The sequence below is a fragment of the Chenopodium quinoa genome, unplaced genomic scaffold (genome assembly GCF_001683475.1).
Source record: "Chenopodium quinoa cultivar QQ74 unplaced genomic scaffold, ASM168347v1, whole genome shotgun sequence".
Taxonomy (NCBI): Eukaryota; Viridiplantae; Streptophyta; class Magnoliopsida; order Caryophyllales; family Amaranthaceae; genus Chenopodium; species Chenopodium quinoa.
Window position 1 is genome coordinate 711,497 of NW_018745470.1, and position 16,669 is coordinate 728,165.

General features: G+C 33.5%; 2 protein-coding genes across 2 annotated transcripts; one reads left to right on the forward strand and one right to left on the reverse strand.

The window, feature by feature from the left end:
• Window positions 1-863: 863 nt before the first annotated feature.
• Window positions 864-5,760, reverse strand: LOC110715079. Its single transcript, XM_021893654.1, has 5 exons — window positions 5,281-5,760; window positions 3,381-3,473; window positions 2,083-2,199; window positions 1,619-2,002; window positions 864-1,163 (listed from the first exon to the last, which is right to left on the reverse strand). Exons 2-5 carry the CDS (start codon window positions 3,438-3,440, stop codon window positions 1,128-1,130), a joined length of 597 nt encoding a protein of 198 aa, XP_021749346.1. The 5' UTR covers window positions 3,441-3,473; window positions 5,281-5,760; the 3' UTR covers window positions 864-1,127.
• Window positions 5,761-8,606: 2,846 nt separating this feature from the next.
• LOC110715110 (beta-amyrin 28-oxidase-like) lies at window positions 8,607-15,284 on the forward strand. The gene is made up of 3 exons (XM_021893687.1): window positions 8,607-9,606; window positions 10,419-10,606; window positions 14,815-15,284. Exons 1-3 carry the CDS (start codon window positions 8,664-8,666, stop codon window positions 15,109-15,111), a joined length of 1,428 nt encoding a protein of 475 aa, XP_021749379.1. The 5' UTR covers window positions 8,607-8,663; the 3' UTR covers window positions 15,112-15,284.
• The last annotated feature ends 1,385 nt before the right edge of the window (window positions 15,285-16,669 follow it).

Consider the following 16,669-nt stretch of genomic DNA (forward strand, 5'->3'; position numbering starts at 1 on the left):
AGGGCACCCCCTCAGAAGAGTGCCTCACAGGCGCTCTCTATTCCCTATTTTAGGCGTTCTCTAATCCTTATTCATGTGGTAGTGTAACTAGCTTTTTTTTAGTCATATAGTATTATTTATTGTGAATTTGTGAGAGACAAGTTTGTAATTTTCAAGTACATCAATTCAGTAATTTTTTAGAGTTGATGTATATATGTCGTTTAAATTTGGCCTTATAATGGTTAGTTTGATAATTATTGTATTTTATAAAAATTTATTATTAATTTATGGTCTTCACATTGAAATAAATGTAGTGTACGGGTGGTGGCAGTACAGGAATTTGCTACTGCTTCCATTTTATTTTATTTTTTTAAAAAAAACACTATTCGTAACTAGCATTAAGCTATGTCAGTTACAAATAATACCCTAATTGTAACCTGCGTAACTTAACGCAAGTTACAAATAGTATGCTTTCTAACTTGGAAAATAGACTATTTGTAACTGGCGTTAGGTTAAGCCAATTACGAATAGTACATTATTTGTAACTAACATTAGCCGGTTACGAATAATTTTCACTATTTGTAACGGTGGCATTCGCAACCAACAATGCCAATTACAAAAAGCCAATTTTGCCAGTTACAAATAGCACTTTTTCTACTAGTGTATTTTATAAAAAAACGTCATGAAAGTGAGACCTGATACAACGGAAAGGATAACACAACAGTATATATTGCATTTAAATTAGCATCTAATACAACGGCCATATATATATATATATAATAATAATAATAATAATAATAATTAGCTATTTATTATTAATTAACACCTAATCATTAGTAGTTCAATAATATTAATTAGATGTTTAGTTAGTTAAATCTTAAAAGTAATACTAAATATAAAATTACATTAAATTTATAACAATCTCCTAAGTACGTACGTTAAATACATTACAAAATATTGTTTTCATATGACACTACCGCGCGATATTGATATATAAATGTTTACTAATTAATTTAACAATTGTGCAAAATACAATAGATCTCAATATATATATATATAGGCAAACAGTTCCAAATCTTCAGAAGCTCATCGAACTAAATCAACAAGTGTCGCCAATAACATTTACGCACTATTTGTTGGATGCCTAGTCAATGTACTTCATCTCCATCTAGCTCGTCATGCACCTACACGTTAAAAGAAATAAAAATAATAGAAATTTTGATTAGTATAGGTTATAACCACCTCCTCGCACTTAATATATGGTTATATTATAATTACACTAAGAATTTAGTAATCATTAAATAAAAAAAAAAATAACACATGTAAATTTTTTGACATGTACATGGCCATCATTCAAGTTTGGCTAATTGTTTAAGGTAGGCAGTGAAGGTGACATGGCCAAAATTCCTTTAGAGTTCGTGGCCAAAATTCTATCAAATTTCATATTTTTGATCCATAATAATGCCATATACTCAGCCATGGTCAGTGGGAAAAACTTGCTTTAGATACTCTCCCTAGAGATAAAACTGACCAGATTTGTGTTCACTAATCAGTTATGCTCACTACCACAAGTGTCTTAAATCAACAACACACGGAACATAAGCAGCATACACAAGCATGAGAAAGTAAAAGTTGTTACCTGATTAACTGTTGCACCAGATTTGGATTGTCCATTCTGGTTAGTCTTGTTAGTGAGCTGATGTGGTGCACTAGATGCATCATTTCGAACTAATGGCATCACAAAATCAGGAACTACAAGATTAATCTCCGGGTTAGCTTCCTGATGTTGAGTCAAAACTGCAGTTGTAACGCTTGGTGCAAGTTGTTGTACTAATTGTGCTTGCATACTTGCTAAGAATTCCTCTGGGAATATAAAATCTGACTTTTTAGCTTTTTCCTTCAAATCTGCCTTTTTCACACCTTTTCCATGAAGGCGCACAGGATCCGGAATCACTTCGGAGTAAGGGTCCTTAGAGTTGTTACCATCTTCATGTTGGGAAGTTTCTAAAGCTTCCATTTTGGCCTATATGGGAAAATAAAGTAATATGTTACCATTTATGAAAAGTAAAGAAAATATAAATTATATCTAAGATGTTAACTCACAATATTCTCTTTTGCTTTTTCATAGTTGGTAAGGTATGTCCTTCCGGCAACTCTCTTTCTTGATTCCTTATAAACCTTTGCTTGGGAAGGTTCTTGCTTATCCGAATCTGGTTGTTGCTATAAAACATGATATATTGAAGGAAAAATTAGAAATAATAATCCCAACTTTGATGAATTTTGCTAGAATAATCCCAACTTTGGATTATTATACAATAATCCCAACTTTGGGGGTTCCTCTTTTTCTTCAATCCCTAACTGGTCAATAAAAGTCAATGACCTATTATATCAGGTCACTTGGCATGTGTCAAGTTCTTATTGGACCAAATTTTTAAAAAAAAACAAACAAAAAAAAAATCAGAAAAACATCTAGCTACTCCTTCCCCCACCCAGCCACCCTAACCTCCACCACCAAAGCCCAGACCGCCACTCCTCTGATCCACCCTGACCTCCACCACCACAGCGGCCTATCCCGCGGCATCTCCCTCATTCCTTGAGTCGCCTTCCCCCCCCCCCCCTTAAACCCCACGCAACCAGCGAAATCACCGACCCCACATAACCATCGTAAACCCAAAATCGCATCCCCTAAACCCCTAAATCGCAGCCACCAGTCAAAACCCCCAAAACCCACCAACAAAAACGAAGGTTTCAGGGGTGGGTTAGGTATGTTTGGGAGTAGGAGAGGGGTTTCAAGGGAGTGTGCGAGCAGCGGCGCACAGGTGGTCGAATTTAGTGGCTGGGGGCAATTAAGAGGAGAAAGAAAATGAGAAGGCGTTTCGTGCGTGGCTGGGGCAATTGGCCGACGGGAGGAGGGGTGATAGTGGGGGCGACGTTCAGGCAAGGGGAAAGGAAAACCAGCAGAGTTGGGGCGGATTCCGGCGTTGAGGGGTTGCCGGAGGCCGGAGCTGGGAGTTTGGCTGGGATCGCTGATTCGTTGGGTGAATTTTTTTTTATTTATTTTGTTTTTTTTTTGAAGATTTTATTTATTTTGTTTGTTTTTAATTTTGTTTTTTGTTATTAATTTTTTTAACCAATTTACATGTGACACGTGTCACTTTTTATTAAAAAAATTAACCTATTCAACCGGTCACCGGTTTTTGGGATTAAAGAAAAAGAGGAACCCCCAAAGTTCGGATTATTCTGACAAAATTCATCAAAGTTGGGATTATTATTTCTAATTTTTCCTATATTGAAATGATTATATATTATTAAAATAAAGAAAAGGGTAAAAACCACATGTACAGCAAGTAATGACTATAAAATTGATCATGGAATAGCTTAAAATTAGATAAAGTATTTACCAACTCATGGCGTAAAATGACAAATGACTTACGACCCAAATTGTGCATATCATCTAACATTAGATGATTGTCTTTGTTGGTTTTACTAATTTCCTATGGAATAAAACAATCCAATAAGAATTCAGAATTTAAGGGCATATTTGATAAAATAAACAAGAATAATAAACAAGATAATTCGATTGTGAGTAACCTTCAATCCCCTTTCGAATGCTAATACATTTTCTGACTTTGCAATGTTATATCTTATACAAGTATGTCTTTTGGCCTAATACTATTGATATCTTAAGCTTTTTAGCTAAACTTTGATATATAAACAAGCAGATTCCTGTCTAATACTAGTTTAAGGCAGCTTGACAATCTTTGTTATAAGTGGCTTAAAAAGAGTTTTTACAGTTGTCAAGTAAACACAAACCCCAAAAAAAAGGAAAGAAAAAAGATGAAGAAGAAGGTAGAAACATATACTGGTATATGGCATTCATGTTGATAAAATGATTTCAATGCTTCATATACTATATTTGGAAAAATGTGCAGGTCCAATAATCTGAATTTCTAGCTACTACTATCATGTGCATAGTTTATAGTTGTGTGAATTATGGTATAATTAGTAAAATAAATGAATTATAGTTGGCATTCATGTTGATAAAATGAATTATAGTTGCAGGACCAAGTCGGTAATCAAGTAGCATTGAAAGACATTAAGTATAACTAGAGATGGAAACCTTCTCAACACACTAATTACACCTCGCACATATTAGTGGCGAAGGTCGTCTCAATCATTTCCGGGTCCATGTTCTAGTAAAATAAATTGGGCCTTAATATAGAGTATACAATTTTATCAAATCTTAATAAACTTAGTCTTTAAATTTTCAAAGTAACAATATCTCATGTCATATTACTCGTAGTATATTACAAGTTTTAAAGTTTATACAACAATACTCATTTGTTATAAGTACTTTCTTAAGATTAATATTCCATAATCCTTAAGTCAATTTTACTACCATTGAAATATTTTTTCTTAATATGTATTTTAAAACTATATAATTAGATGTAACTAATTATCATAGCAATTATTCAATTAGTAGGCTCAATAAAAATATAAGTATTTTCTTTTTTTGAGTTCATATAAATTTAAAATAATAAGTAATAAAACAGAAAAAAATAATTTATTTTTACAAAATAATCGGAAAATATAAACTCTAATTGAATTTCTTTGGAAAAAGAACACTAATTGAAGAATCAAAGAACTATAATGTATAAAATTTATTTATTTTGGGTTCAAACCAAACTTGAATATCGCAGTAGTGTGGTATGTACAACTAATTGTGAAGAAAAATGGAGAAAATAGGAGTAAAAGCTAATTGCAATACAAATTCACAAACACAAAGAACTAAGTAATTGTAATAACACCTTCCATGGCCTCAAACACAAATCCACAAACACAACAGCAAAAACTTCAAATTAAATTAACAAAATACAAGGGGAGAGAGAAACCTAGACACATATGGATTAGTGCATACCACCTCTAAACCCAACAACATAGATTAGAGAAGAACCCTTGAATATTCTTGCCTAAATTATTCTCTCTTTTCATTGTTTTTCATTTAGGCAGTTGGGTTTGTTTCCTGTTTAATACTATGGGTATTAAAACTGGAAACTACATCTAATTATAGAAGATTTCAGCGTTTCTTTGGAATTCATTACACTCAATTGCTCTTTTTGGGCCAATATCTTTCCAAAATATAGCTAATTAAAGAATCTGCTACCCGATTTACATGATCTTGAGGGATAAAAATTGTGTATTTTTATTTTCTTCCCTAATTTTGAAAAAAAAAAAAAAAAAAAACAAAACAACAACAAAAATTTCATAAAGAAACCTCAGAAACGAATATTCGTTGTATACCTTGAATAGAAATTTGAGCAATCCGACATGCAAGATGAATATGGGGAAAACGCCGCCTGAAGTTTGAGCAACTACCCACTAAATTTATCGCCGCTTGAAGAAGTTCGAGCAACTACCCACTAAATTTATCGCCGCCTGAAGAAGTTCGAGCAACCAGCCACCTCCGTTCTGAGCATCGAACTACCAGCCACCGCCTGAATGTCGTCTTCGTCACTACGTTCCTCTCACTTTTTAAGTATTCTTTTTAATAATTTATGGCCTCAAAATTTTGGGAATTGGGGAAATGGAGAATTTGAGGTTTTTTCAGATTGCTAGAATGAATTGGGGGAAAAGTGAATTGGGAAAAATGGAGAATTGGGTAAAATGGTAGTACACAAGTGTGAGAAAATGGTAGTACAGATTAGAGTTATTTTACATTTCCATTTTTCTTTTCAATTTTTTTTTTTGGAAATTTTGATTTTTACCACCTTCAAATAACCACTTAATTGAATTTACCACCTCCAAAAAAAAAAAGATTTACTTTACCATCACCAAAATTTCCAAAAAATCGATTTTACCACCAACTACCAGATTCCGTCCATGAATCCGTTAGTAGGGCCCACATTTTTTACGTTTCTTCTTCATCTTCCCCGATCTTCCATGTCAACCAACCAGCAACGAAATCAACTACCTCGGTTGGTCGGAATTTCGTGTGGGTTTCGCGTCTGGGTGGTGGTGGTTTCGAGTCGCGATGGTTTCGCGTCTGGCTGGCGTGGTTTCTGGTGGGTGGTGGTGGTTTTGAGTCGGGGTGGTTTCGCGTCTGGGTGGCGGATGTTTCTGGTCTGGGTTTGGGTGGTGGTGGTTTTGAGTCGGGGTGGTTTCGCGTCTGGGTGGCGGTTGTTTCTGGTCTGGGTTTGGATGGTGGTGGGGTTGGTCGTAGCTGTTAGGTGGTGGCTAGGGTTTTGAGGTCGGAAATTGGTGGAAAGGGGTAGAGATCGGTGCGGCTGTGGTGTGCGGTGCGGTGGTAGCGATTAGGTGGTGGGTTGGTCGTAGCTATTAGGTGTTGACTAGGGTTTTGAGGTCGGAAATTGGTGGTAAGGGGGTCGAAATCGGCGCGGCTGTGGTGTGCGGTGCGGTGGTAGCGGTTAGGTGGTGGGGTTGGTCGTAGCTGTTAGGTGGTGGCTAGGGTTTTGAGGTAGAAATCGGTGCGGTGGCTGTGGGTCCCGACGGTGGCTGGTAGCGGTTAGGTGGTGGGGGCTGGTTGTAACGGTTAGGTGGTGGGGCTGGTCGTTGCCAGTCCGGCGGTGGGGGTCCCGACGATGGCAGCAACCATCGGTTGCTTGATGGGGATTTTTTATTTTTTATTTTGTTTTATTTATTTATTTTTTTTAAAACTTAACCAATAATATGGCGACACGTGTGCAAGGTAGGCCCCACTAACGGATTTTTGGACGGAATCCGTTAGTTGGAGGTGATTGATGGTAAAACTGATGTTTAATTTTTTTATGAGGTGGTAAAGTAAATGTTTTTTTTTTGGAGGTTGTAAATTCGACAAAGTTGTTATTTGAAGGTGGTAAAAATCAAAATTTCTTTTTTTTTTTAAAAAAAAATTTTGGCCTAGGAATTGGAACACGTGTATGGCTTAAAAGATATGGGAAAAAATGTAGAGGGAGCAGAAAATTTTTCGCGCGTCTTTTAATTTTTCATCACATACCGTTGCATTAGCTTCCTTTTTTTTTTATTGAAATAGCTACCCTAATGCAACGGTTTGTTAGAGCCGTTGTATTAGCTCTACCTCTCAAAACATTAGTGTTGAATCCGTTGTATTAGCCTACTCTATTGCAACGGCTATTACAATACTGTTGTATTAGCCTTTATCAGGTCGTTGCATTTGGTAAAAAATGTAGTAGTGATGGAAACGGATTTTTTGGGAACAAAATCAACAATTGTTAAAGAGTTTCAATCGAAATCCATTACAGAAAACTAAATTAAAGAAGACATACCTCAATTGCAACCTACAAGAGGAGAATTTGCCTCAAAGAATGGCGTTACAAACTAAAATTAGGGGTTTGGGGGTTAAAGGGGTTGAATCAGGGATTTTGGGGGAAAAAAGGGAGGAAAAGAGTCACGTGATTATCACATGACCAAGTCAACGCCGGAGAAAAAATAGTCAAAGCTGAAAATCCGGTGGGAGGTAGTCAATTACAACATATTGGTACTTTAATAGGTAGTTAATTACAACATTTTTTTTATTAGGTAGTTTTTCGCAAATTCTGGACTTTATTAGTGTAGTTTTTCACAAAAAATCATTTAATATTATATCCTTCTCTTTCATAATCCCTACCCAAACCCAGTATTACTTTTTTTTATTACTTATTTTCACTTACATTAATTACTTTCCATTAATAAACTATTAACTCCACTGTATTTTTTTTACATTTTTTTTAATATTTCTACTACTCTACTTACCTCTTACGGAGTATTTTATTAATCAATTAAATTGCCTAAAACTTTACTATGTGCCGGTTTAACTGTAACATATTAAAACACGAAGAGTGTCCATAAAAATGGGATTATTTTGAGTTAAATTGTACTTGTAGTACAGATTAAAATGAGAAGACATGTAATAGTTCAAGTATTCTAACACTTTTTTTTTTAATCATAAGGAAGTCCCTGTTTAACTATCACTAGGGGTGAGCGTAGTAGGGTACCCTGTAAAAAACTCAGGATCTAGAACCGGAACCTGTTGCAACAGGTTCCTATAAATAGGAACCAGAACCAGAACCTGTTCAACAGGTTCCTAAAAATTGGGAATCGGAATCTGTAGGTTCTGATTCCTAAACAGGGTACCTTGTATATCAAAGTAAGCTTAATAGTTACTTGATAAATTGTTACAAATTGTTTTTGTATAAAAAAATGCATGTTCACAATAAAAGCTTATAACAACTTTAATACAGTATAAACAAGATACTGTACAGGTTCCAGGTCCAAAATTTTATTACCCGAAATCGGAACCCGTTGCAATAGGTTCTCAATTTTATTACCCGGGTTTGGAACTTGCGGTTCCGAAAGGTTTCTATTCCAAGTCAGGGTACCTTAAATTTTGTTCACCTTGCTCACCCCTAATTATCACCAAAAACAAATTAATTAAATTCAATTATCATTCTTTTATAAACCTTGTGATTTAGGACGTGAACGTTAACATCAACTGAAAGACAACTGGTAATTATTTTAAATTGTTCCTTACGATTTATGAAACCAATTTTGGATATACGCAAGCGATTGGATATTTTATTAGCTCAAGAACATTATATAATCCAATTATCTTCCTTAGATAAATCACAAGCAAAATAATTATTCATTTCCATTAACACAGAGCATTCACTTACTACCCAAGTTAAAGCATGGCTTCAATTTATTTGTTAGGTGTTACTACTCTCACAATATTCACCTTCTTTATTTTTAATAAAATTATAAAGTATGGTCGTAATTCAAATCATCCCCCAGGTAATGTTGGGTGGCCGATCTTAGGCGAAACTATAGAATTCTGTTCAAACCCTAAAAAATTTGTTCATGATCGAATGACGAAACACTCCACAGACATCTTTCAAACCTCATTTGGAGGTGATAGAGTGGTCTTTTTTTGCGGTCCATCAGGTAACAAGTTCATCTATTCAAATGAAAATAAATTTACGAATTGGTTACCAAAGAGCATTGCTAGAGCCTTTTCACTAACTAATGTTGATAATAAGTCGCTTCATTGGAGATTTTTCATGGAGCACTTACACAACTTCCTTAGACTCGAATCCCTGCAAGATTGTGTAGGCGTTATGCATTCAAGGGCAAGCGAGCACTTGGAGAAGCATTGGGTTCCTTATAACGAAGTTAAGGTCCAACCTTTATCGAAAGACTTCACTCTATCTAATGCTGTCCATCTTTTAATTAGCTCAAACGAAGATCTAGCAAGGGAAATCGCCGAACCCTTCTACACTTTGGCTGAGAGGGTTCTTTCGGTGCCAGTAAATTTGCCTGGTACATCCTATAACCAGGCTTTGAAGGCGTCGAAGGTTGTTAAAGGCAAGCTTGTGGATCTAATGAGGAGTAAGAAAGAAGAAATATTATCAGCAAAGGAAAATAATGTGGATATCGAAATCGTTGGCAAAGAGCTGTTGAGTAAACTGCTTATTGCTTCATATGAAGAAGATTTCAAATCTATTTGTGACGAGGAAATAGCGGGTCAAATGATTGGTCTCCTATTTGCAGGGTTTCATACTACGAGTACTTTGATCACATTTATAATAGATTATCTTGCTCGATATCCTGATGTTTATGCAAAAGTCTTACAAGGTATGTTTTACTCCTAATAATTTAACTTTTATAATTATTAACGCATAACGTTAAATATTAACTAATTTTGAGCCCGTGCAATGTCCAGTTTGTTTATTAATAAGACATGGAGTAAACATTTTATCTTTATGCCAAATTTTAAACAACTTAGTGATACATTTTTAAACGAATTTTATGATGGAAATAGTATTGAATTATAAGATATTTATTAAAATTTATAATTAATTTTGTATATATGAAATATTAGAAGTATATTGATAATAAACACTATACAATATTTTTATCTTAAAAACAACTATCCAAAATCCACTTACTTAGTTTATGCATGTGTCTCAATATTACCTATTCGTCGCCTACGCGGCTCGACACTTGGTGAAAAACTGGAATGCCAAGTGTCGATGTCTTTTGGCTGCGAGACAGACTTTATATAATAGTGATATGATATCCTCGCTTGTATGTATGTATGTATGTATGTATGTATACATATATGTATATGTATGTATGTATGTATACATATATATGTATATGTATATATAAGAAACTAAGAAATAATTATTTACTTTAGTTAACTATTTAGGCCCCCTTTAATCACCAACCTAATTCTACTTAATTCACTTGTAACCAAAATAAACTCCATTTTCTTACCTTTAATAATTTACTTTAGTTAACTATTTAGCCCCCCCCCCCCTCTTTTTTTTTTTAATCCTCTTTTCCCAATCGTCAAAGATGATTTAAGCGAGATATATGTATAATGTTAATGTCTATTGCAACCGTCCTAAAAACGCATTTTGATAAGCTATATTGATTGCTAGAGCAATTGGAGATAGCACAATCGAAAAAGAAAGGGGAGCTATTGAATTGGAAAGATATTCAGAGCATGAAACATACATGGAATGTGGCATGTGAAACCATGAGATTAAAACCTTCTGCGGTTGGAGGTTTCCGAGAAGCCATCACCGACATCTCCTACGCCGGCTACACTGTCCCAAAGGGAGCGAAGGTACGTATGCTACAAGGTTTTTTTTAAATTTGTTTTATTTGCAACAAATTAAACTACTAGGAGTGAAGATACGTATGCTACATTAGAGCTGTCAACTCAGGTAAATGGGTCGGGTAAGTGCGGGTTGTGTCAACTCGGGTCGGGTTAATTTCAATAAATGTCGAAACCTATGTGGTTCGGATTGGGTCAGCTTGAGTCGGGTCACATCGGGTCATACATTTTATCTAGTTTGGGTTCAGTATAGGCCAGGCCAATAACAGGTTTGGTTACATTAGGGTTGGGTGAATAATATGTCAGGTTTAATTCGGATTTTCACGGGTTAAAACGAGTTAGGGTTATTCTCGGGTTCGAGTAGGGTTCAATTCCAGTCAATAATTTGCGGGTTATAGTCAAGTCGGGTCATTCTCCAATTCGTAAAAGTTAATAATTTGCGGGGTATAATTAGGTCGGGTCATTTTCAATTCGGGTCATTCTCGGGTTCAAGTCAGGTTTGGTTCAATCAATAATTTGCGGTTTACAATTAGGTTAGGACATTTCATCCAAGTTGGGTCATGTGCGGGTTCATGTATCTAATATTAGGTTAATTTGAATTTCGGGTTGATTTCAGGTCAGGTCATATCATGACCGGATACATTTTTAGGCCGGTTTGTGAACTATTCATGTAATACGTTCACGTTTAATCATTATCAATTTCTTCATTTATTGTAAGACAAATAATTTAGATAAGTTTAAATTCGAGCTAATAAGTTCAAATAAATTTAGATAAGATATACATAATAAGTGACAACATATCTATATAACTATACTTTGACCAATATTAATAAGGTGGTCTAAATTGAATTTAAGTTGATTTGAAATCGGGTGTAGTCAATAACAAGTTAGGTTGAGTTCAAAACGGGTCAGGTATAATTCGGATTGAATTTTGGTCTGGTCAATGGGTCAATAACAAGTCGTGTTGATTACGAGTCGAGTTAGTAACAAATCAGATTGAATTTCGAGTTGGGCTAGTATATGTTGGTAAAATTTAGGTCGGGTTAGTAACAGGTTGAGTTAAATTTGGGTCGGTACGGTTTAATAACAGGTCAGTTAAATTCGTGTCGGGTTAGTAACATGTCAGGTTAAATTCGGGTTTTGACAGGTTAAAACGGGTTTGGGTCAATCTTGGTTGAGGTCGAGTTTGGTTAAGGTGAATAATTTACGGGTTATATTCAAGTCGGGACATCTCCAGGTCGGTTCATATTCGAGTTCGGGTCTCAAATACTCGGGTTAACTCGGGTCTAGGGTTGGTTTTATATTGGGTTCGGATCACCATTTTTTCGAGTTCAAATAGGCCGGTTAATGATCAGGTTCGAGTCAGGTTAGCTATTGACAGCTCTATGCTACATTGTCCCAAAAAGCCTTTATCGCAAATATTTTTTTTTAAAATAATAAACATAGCCTTCAGGGCTATATGAGGATTAAGCAAGATTATACTACATGTGTTTCTGTTTCCTTTTTTTTTTTTTTTTTTTTCCTTCCCTGAGAGCACGCTAGATGAACCAATTCATTAAGGTTTGGACAAATTGTCCATAAGTATATAGGAAGCAATATCGGGAGGACAATGACATTCTCATACTTGCTCTAGACCAAAGGGTACTATCCTAGCTAGGTGATGAGCGACAGAGTTTCCATCCCACGAACATGTGATCAAGAAACAAAATCAAAGTTCTTACAAGTAAACATATCATCTAAAACAGAATCTAAACGTATGATCCTTCGGACATAATAATCTATCTACACATTTCTTTTTAATTTGCAACGAAGTATACGAGACATAAAAAAAAAACTCATTTGCTACAAATAAAATGAAACAAATCTAGTACATTAATTACATTGATGTAAGCATGATCTTGTCAAAAAATTTCAAATCTAATATATATATTTAAAGGGAAGTTTTTCCCCAAGTTTTTAGAGAGCCACGTAGGATTAAATTTTCTTAGCGCGCCATGTAGGATTATAAATTTAAGTAGTAGCCAATTAAATAAGAGATTATTAATTTTTTTTACAATTAAATAATTCAAATGCCACGTAAGCAAAATTGGTGAATAAGATTTTAAAGTTTAAATTAATTAAATACAAAATATTATCTTTTGATATTAGGAATTTTATCTAATGTTCTAAAACTAATATAATAACAATTTTAATAACAAAAATATGAAAAATATTTTTTTAAAATAAATACTAACAAAGTGTGCATCGCACCGACTTCATCTAATATATATATATTTGAAAGCCAGGTAGGATTTAATTTTTTTAGCGCACCATGTAGGATAATAAATTTTAGTGGTAGCCAATTAAATAAGAGATTATTAATTTCTGTTATAATCAAATAATTTAAATGACACATAAGTAAAATTGGCGAATGAGATTTCCCTGTTTAAATTAATTAAATACAAAATATTATAATTTGGTATCAGAAATTTTATCTAATATTCTAAAACTAATATACTAACAATTTTGAATCACATAAATATGATAATTTTTTTTTTTTAAAAAAAATACTAACAAACCGTGCGAGAGCTTCATCTACTGTATATATATATATATATATATATATATATATATATATATATATTAGAAAGCCAGGTAGGATTTAATTTATTTTAGCGCGCCATGTAGGATAATAAACTTTTGTGGTAGCCAATTAAATGTGAAATTATTAATTTATGTTATAATTAAATAATATAAAAGTCACATAAGTAAAATTGGCGAATGAGATTTTTCAGTTTAAATTAATTAAATATAAAATATTATAATTTGGTATCAGGAATTTCATCTAAATATATAACAAATTTTAGCACATAAATATATGTATAAAAAAAATTATTTTAAAAAATTCAAATAAATCGTGCATCACACGGGCTTCATCTAGTTTATTCTATTTCAGGAATTTTATGTGATAGGTATATGTAGTCCTAAGGGCTAGACATATAATTTCCCTTGTTTTACTTTTTTTTTTTTTGGCTGTTGATAATAATTTTTATTATCAAATGAAATGTATGATCAATGTGTAAGTTAAACGAAGCATTTAAATAGTGCGAAACGAAGGAAATCTTAACATACTTTATATGAAGTTAATATCGTTAATGTGGCATTTGACTTATAATAACATTGTTGATTATACTCACACTGTTTCAAAAAATTATAAAAAAATAATAATAATAAAAATAAAACTCAAAGAAGTTAAATAAAACAGGTAGTACAAAATAGGATAATTTGCCAATTACTATCGCAAGTTAATACCACTTTGTAAATTACTGCCGCAAATTAAAAAAGTTGTGAATTATTACCGCAAAAAATTTTAAGATGTTGCGATTACTACCAAACCCTCATTAAACCCAACTATGACGTCATTATATCCCTTTAATTAACCCGTGTTTGACCATGGTTAAGGGCTTTAACCACCCCCCCAAAAAAAATGGTTTAGGGATATAATGACGTCATGGTTAAGGGCTTTAACCATGGGTTAAAGTGATATAATGACGTCATAGTTGGGTTTAATGGGGGTTTGGTAGTAATCGCAACATCTTAAAATTTTTCGCGGTAGTAATTCACAACTTTTTTAATTTGCGGTAGTAATTTACAAAGTAGTATTAACTTGCGGTAGTAATTGACAAATTTTCCTACAAAATATTACAACTTGACCATCATTGATTCTCAATCTGGAAAAATTTCTTACTGAAGGTTAATTATAAATTAAAAAAGTTGAATTGTGTTATCTTTGTATGATTTTTTTATTTTTAATTTTTTTTTTGGTGAGAATCTTTGTATGATTTATCATTGTCAAGTACTTTAAAAATAAATTAGGCTAATAGAAATTATTTAGTTTCTTTAAATTAATTGGATGCAAAGCCTTCTGATCCTAACTGAAAATTTGATTTTTAATAAATCAATTAAAGAAAAAATATATGATTCAAATGATGGATTCAATTTGGATTATTTGAGTAGATTTCGGTTTTAATCTAAGCCAAAAATTAAATTAGGGTATTTACAAACAACAAAGGGAGTATTTACGAGTTAAAACTGGGGCCTGGGGGATAGCTCAGTTGGTTGGATCTTCTCTTCTTGTTTCAGGAGGCCTAAGATAACAGCATCCGCTCTTATATGGCTATCTAAATACCAAAAAATGGAGTATTTACGAGTACTAACATTTAATTTTGTTGAATTAGGTACATTGGAATGTATATTCAACACAAATGGATCCAACTTACTTTCCAAATCCAGAAAAATTTGACCCTTCAAGATTTGAAAAAATATTGCCACCTCGTGCATTTGTACCCTTCGGAGGAGGATTGCGCATTTGCTGCGGGAGGGAGCTTGCGCGAATTAGTACTCTGGTTTATATACACAATGTTGTAATTCGATTTACACTTTCAAAGGCGAATCCCAATGAAAAGATAATTTATAACCCTGATCCCTACTCAGTTGACGGGCTGCAAATGCGCTTTAAACCACATGAAATTTAGTCTTTATTTATACCTGGTTTGGTATTAATGGTTGAAGTTATTATTATTTAGATATTTAGCTTGTTCATTTGAGGTGATATGAATTCTCTTCCATTTTCTTCAGAGTCTATTTTGTAAACGATATAAATGGTGAACAAGTTTGTATTGTATTTCTTATATATGTTATATTTCAGTTGCAATGGTGAGAGTTTCACATTTTTTTTCAATACACATACATTCTAGTAATAAATCACAAAATGGGTTAAAGAAGTGTGGATGAATAGTGAAAAGCTCAAAACATTAATAATAAATAAGAAAAAAAATAATAATTACATGCATACTGCAAAAAAAAAAAAAAAGCACATTGTGACTTTTTTTGTAATATATTGACCTTAAAAAGTGTATCAATATTTTGATACTTTTTGTGTACTTTTTTTTCAAAATATTATGGTGCTTTTATGTATTTAGAGCAGAGAAAAGAAGAGGATACATCAAGACTTGTACAACCCTTGTCAAAGCCCGTAAGAGTCTTCATCTTCCCTCTTAGGACCTGTTCTCTTACGTTGAAATTCAGTTCAGTTTAGCTCAGTTTAGCTCAGTTCAGTTCAGCTCAGTTCAGTTCAGCTCAGTTCAGTTCAGTTAAGCTCAGCTCAGTTCAGTTCAGCTCCTAATTTCCTTCTCTTATAAAAGTTCAGTTCAGTTCAGTTCAGCTGAATTTAGTCAATGAGAACATACCCTTACTATAAAGAATACTATAAGAGGGGTGGTGAATTGTAGTATGGGAAGAATTAGTTAACTTTTTGCGGAATTATAAAAACTAAGTTTAAGGACTCAAAGTCACACAAAGAGATTTTAGTGTAGAAAACTTCTTGGCCCTAAAAAGAAGAAAAACCACGACCACTAAGGATTTTAAGAAAGGTTCTTTACTAAAATAAGGCAAGCAACTTATTACAAGCTAAAGACTCTATATCCAAGTTCCTTAACGAATTTAGAGTTCCCAGCAGCAAGTCCCTCAACTTACTTCTCTTCGATTCTCTTTCTTTTCTCTCGCTTTTTCTACTGACTTCTCTAGAGTTCACTCAAACTTCCAATCCCCAAATTACAATTCTTGAAAGAAATATTCGAATGAAAGAAAATAAGAAAATTATCAACTAAAGTAGAATGAGACTCTTGACAAATGGTGGATCCACGTTGGGTTCAAGTGGGTTCATTGAACCCACTGTTTTTCTGAAAAAAAATTAAAAAAAAAAGCTAAAAAAAAAAAAAGATAAAAGCATAATGTCATAAGTTAGATAGAAAAAGTAACATAGCCAAGTGGTCAACTGGAGTTTGTTTTGAGCGTTTGGGATTTCTAGGTCGTGGGTTCAATTCCCACAAAGAACATATCTTTTGGCCTTTTTCTTCAGCTTTTTTGTTTTTCCTTTTTGCTTAAATTTCTTCTCTAAACTCCCCCCCCCCCAAAATTTTAATGATTTTTTTTCTCCTTTGCTTTAATATCTTCTCTAAACTCTCAATATCCCGAAAACTTTTCAAAAACTCAAAACATCAAGCCTCTTTTGCCCTAATTATTTTTTTCCCT

What these genes read in the sequence shown, in the direction of transcription:
- LOC110715079 (XM_021893654.1), bottom strand. Translation starts at nt 3,440, where the DNA reads ATGTTAGATGATATGCACAATTTGGGTCGTAAGTCATTTGTCATTTTA. An exon ending in AAAAAGCAAAAGAGAATATT is followed by an intron (nt 2,003 to 2,082) that starts GTGAGTTAACAT and finishes TTTCCCATATAG; the next exon opens with GCCAAAATGGAAGCTTTAGA. An exon ending in CTGGTGCAACAGTTAATCAG is followed by an intron (nt 1,164 to 1,618) that starts GTAACAACTTTT and finishes TTTAACGTGTAG; the next exon opens with GTGCATGACGAGCTAGATGG.
- LOC110715110 (XM_021893687.1), top strand. Translation starts at nt 8,664, where the DNA reads ATGGCTTCAATTTATTTGTTAGGTGTTACTACTCTCACAATATTCACC. An exon ending in TTATGCAAAAGTCTTACAAG is followed by an intron (nt 9,607 to 10,418) that starts GTATGTTTTACT and finishes ATTGATTGCTAG; the next exon opens with AGCAATTGGAGATAGCACAA. An exon ending in CTGTCCCAAAGGGAGCGAAG is followed by an intron (nt 10,607 to 14,814) that starts GTACGTATGCTA and finishes TTGTTGAATTAG; the next exon opens with GTACATTGGAATGTATATTC.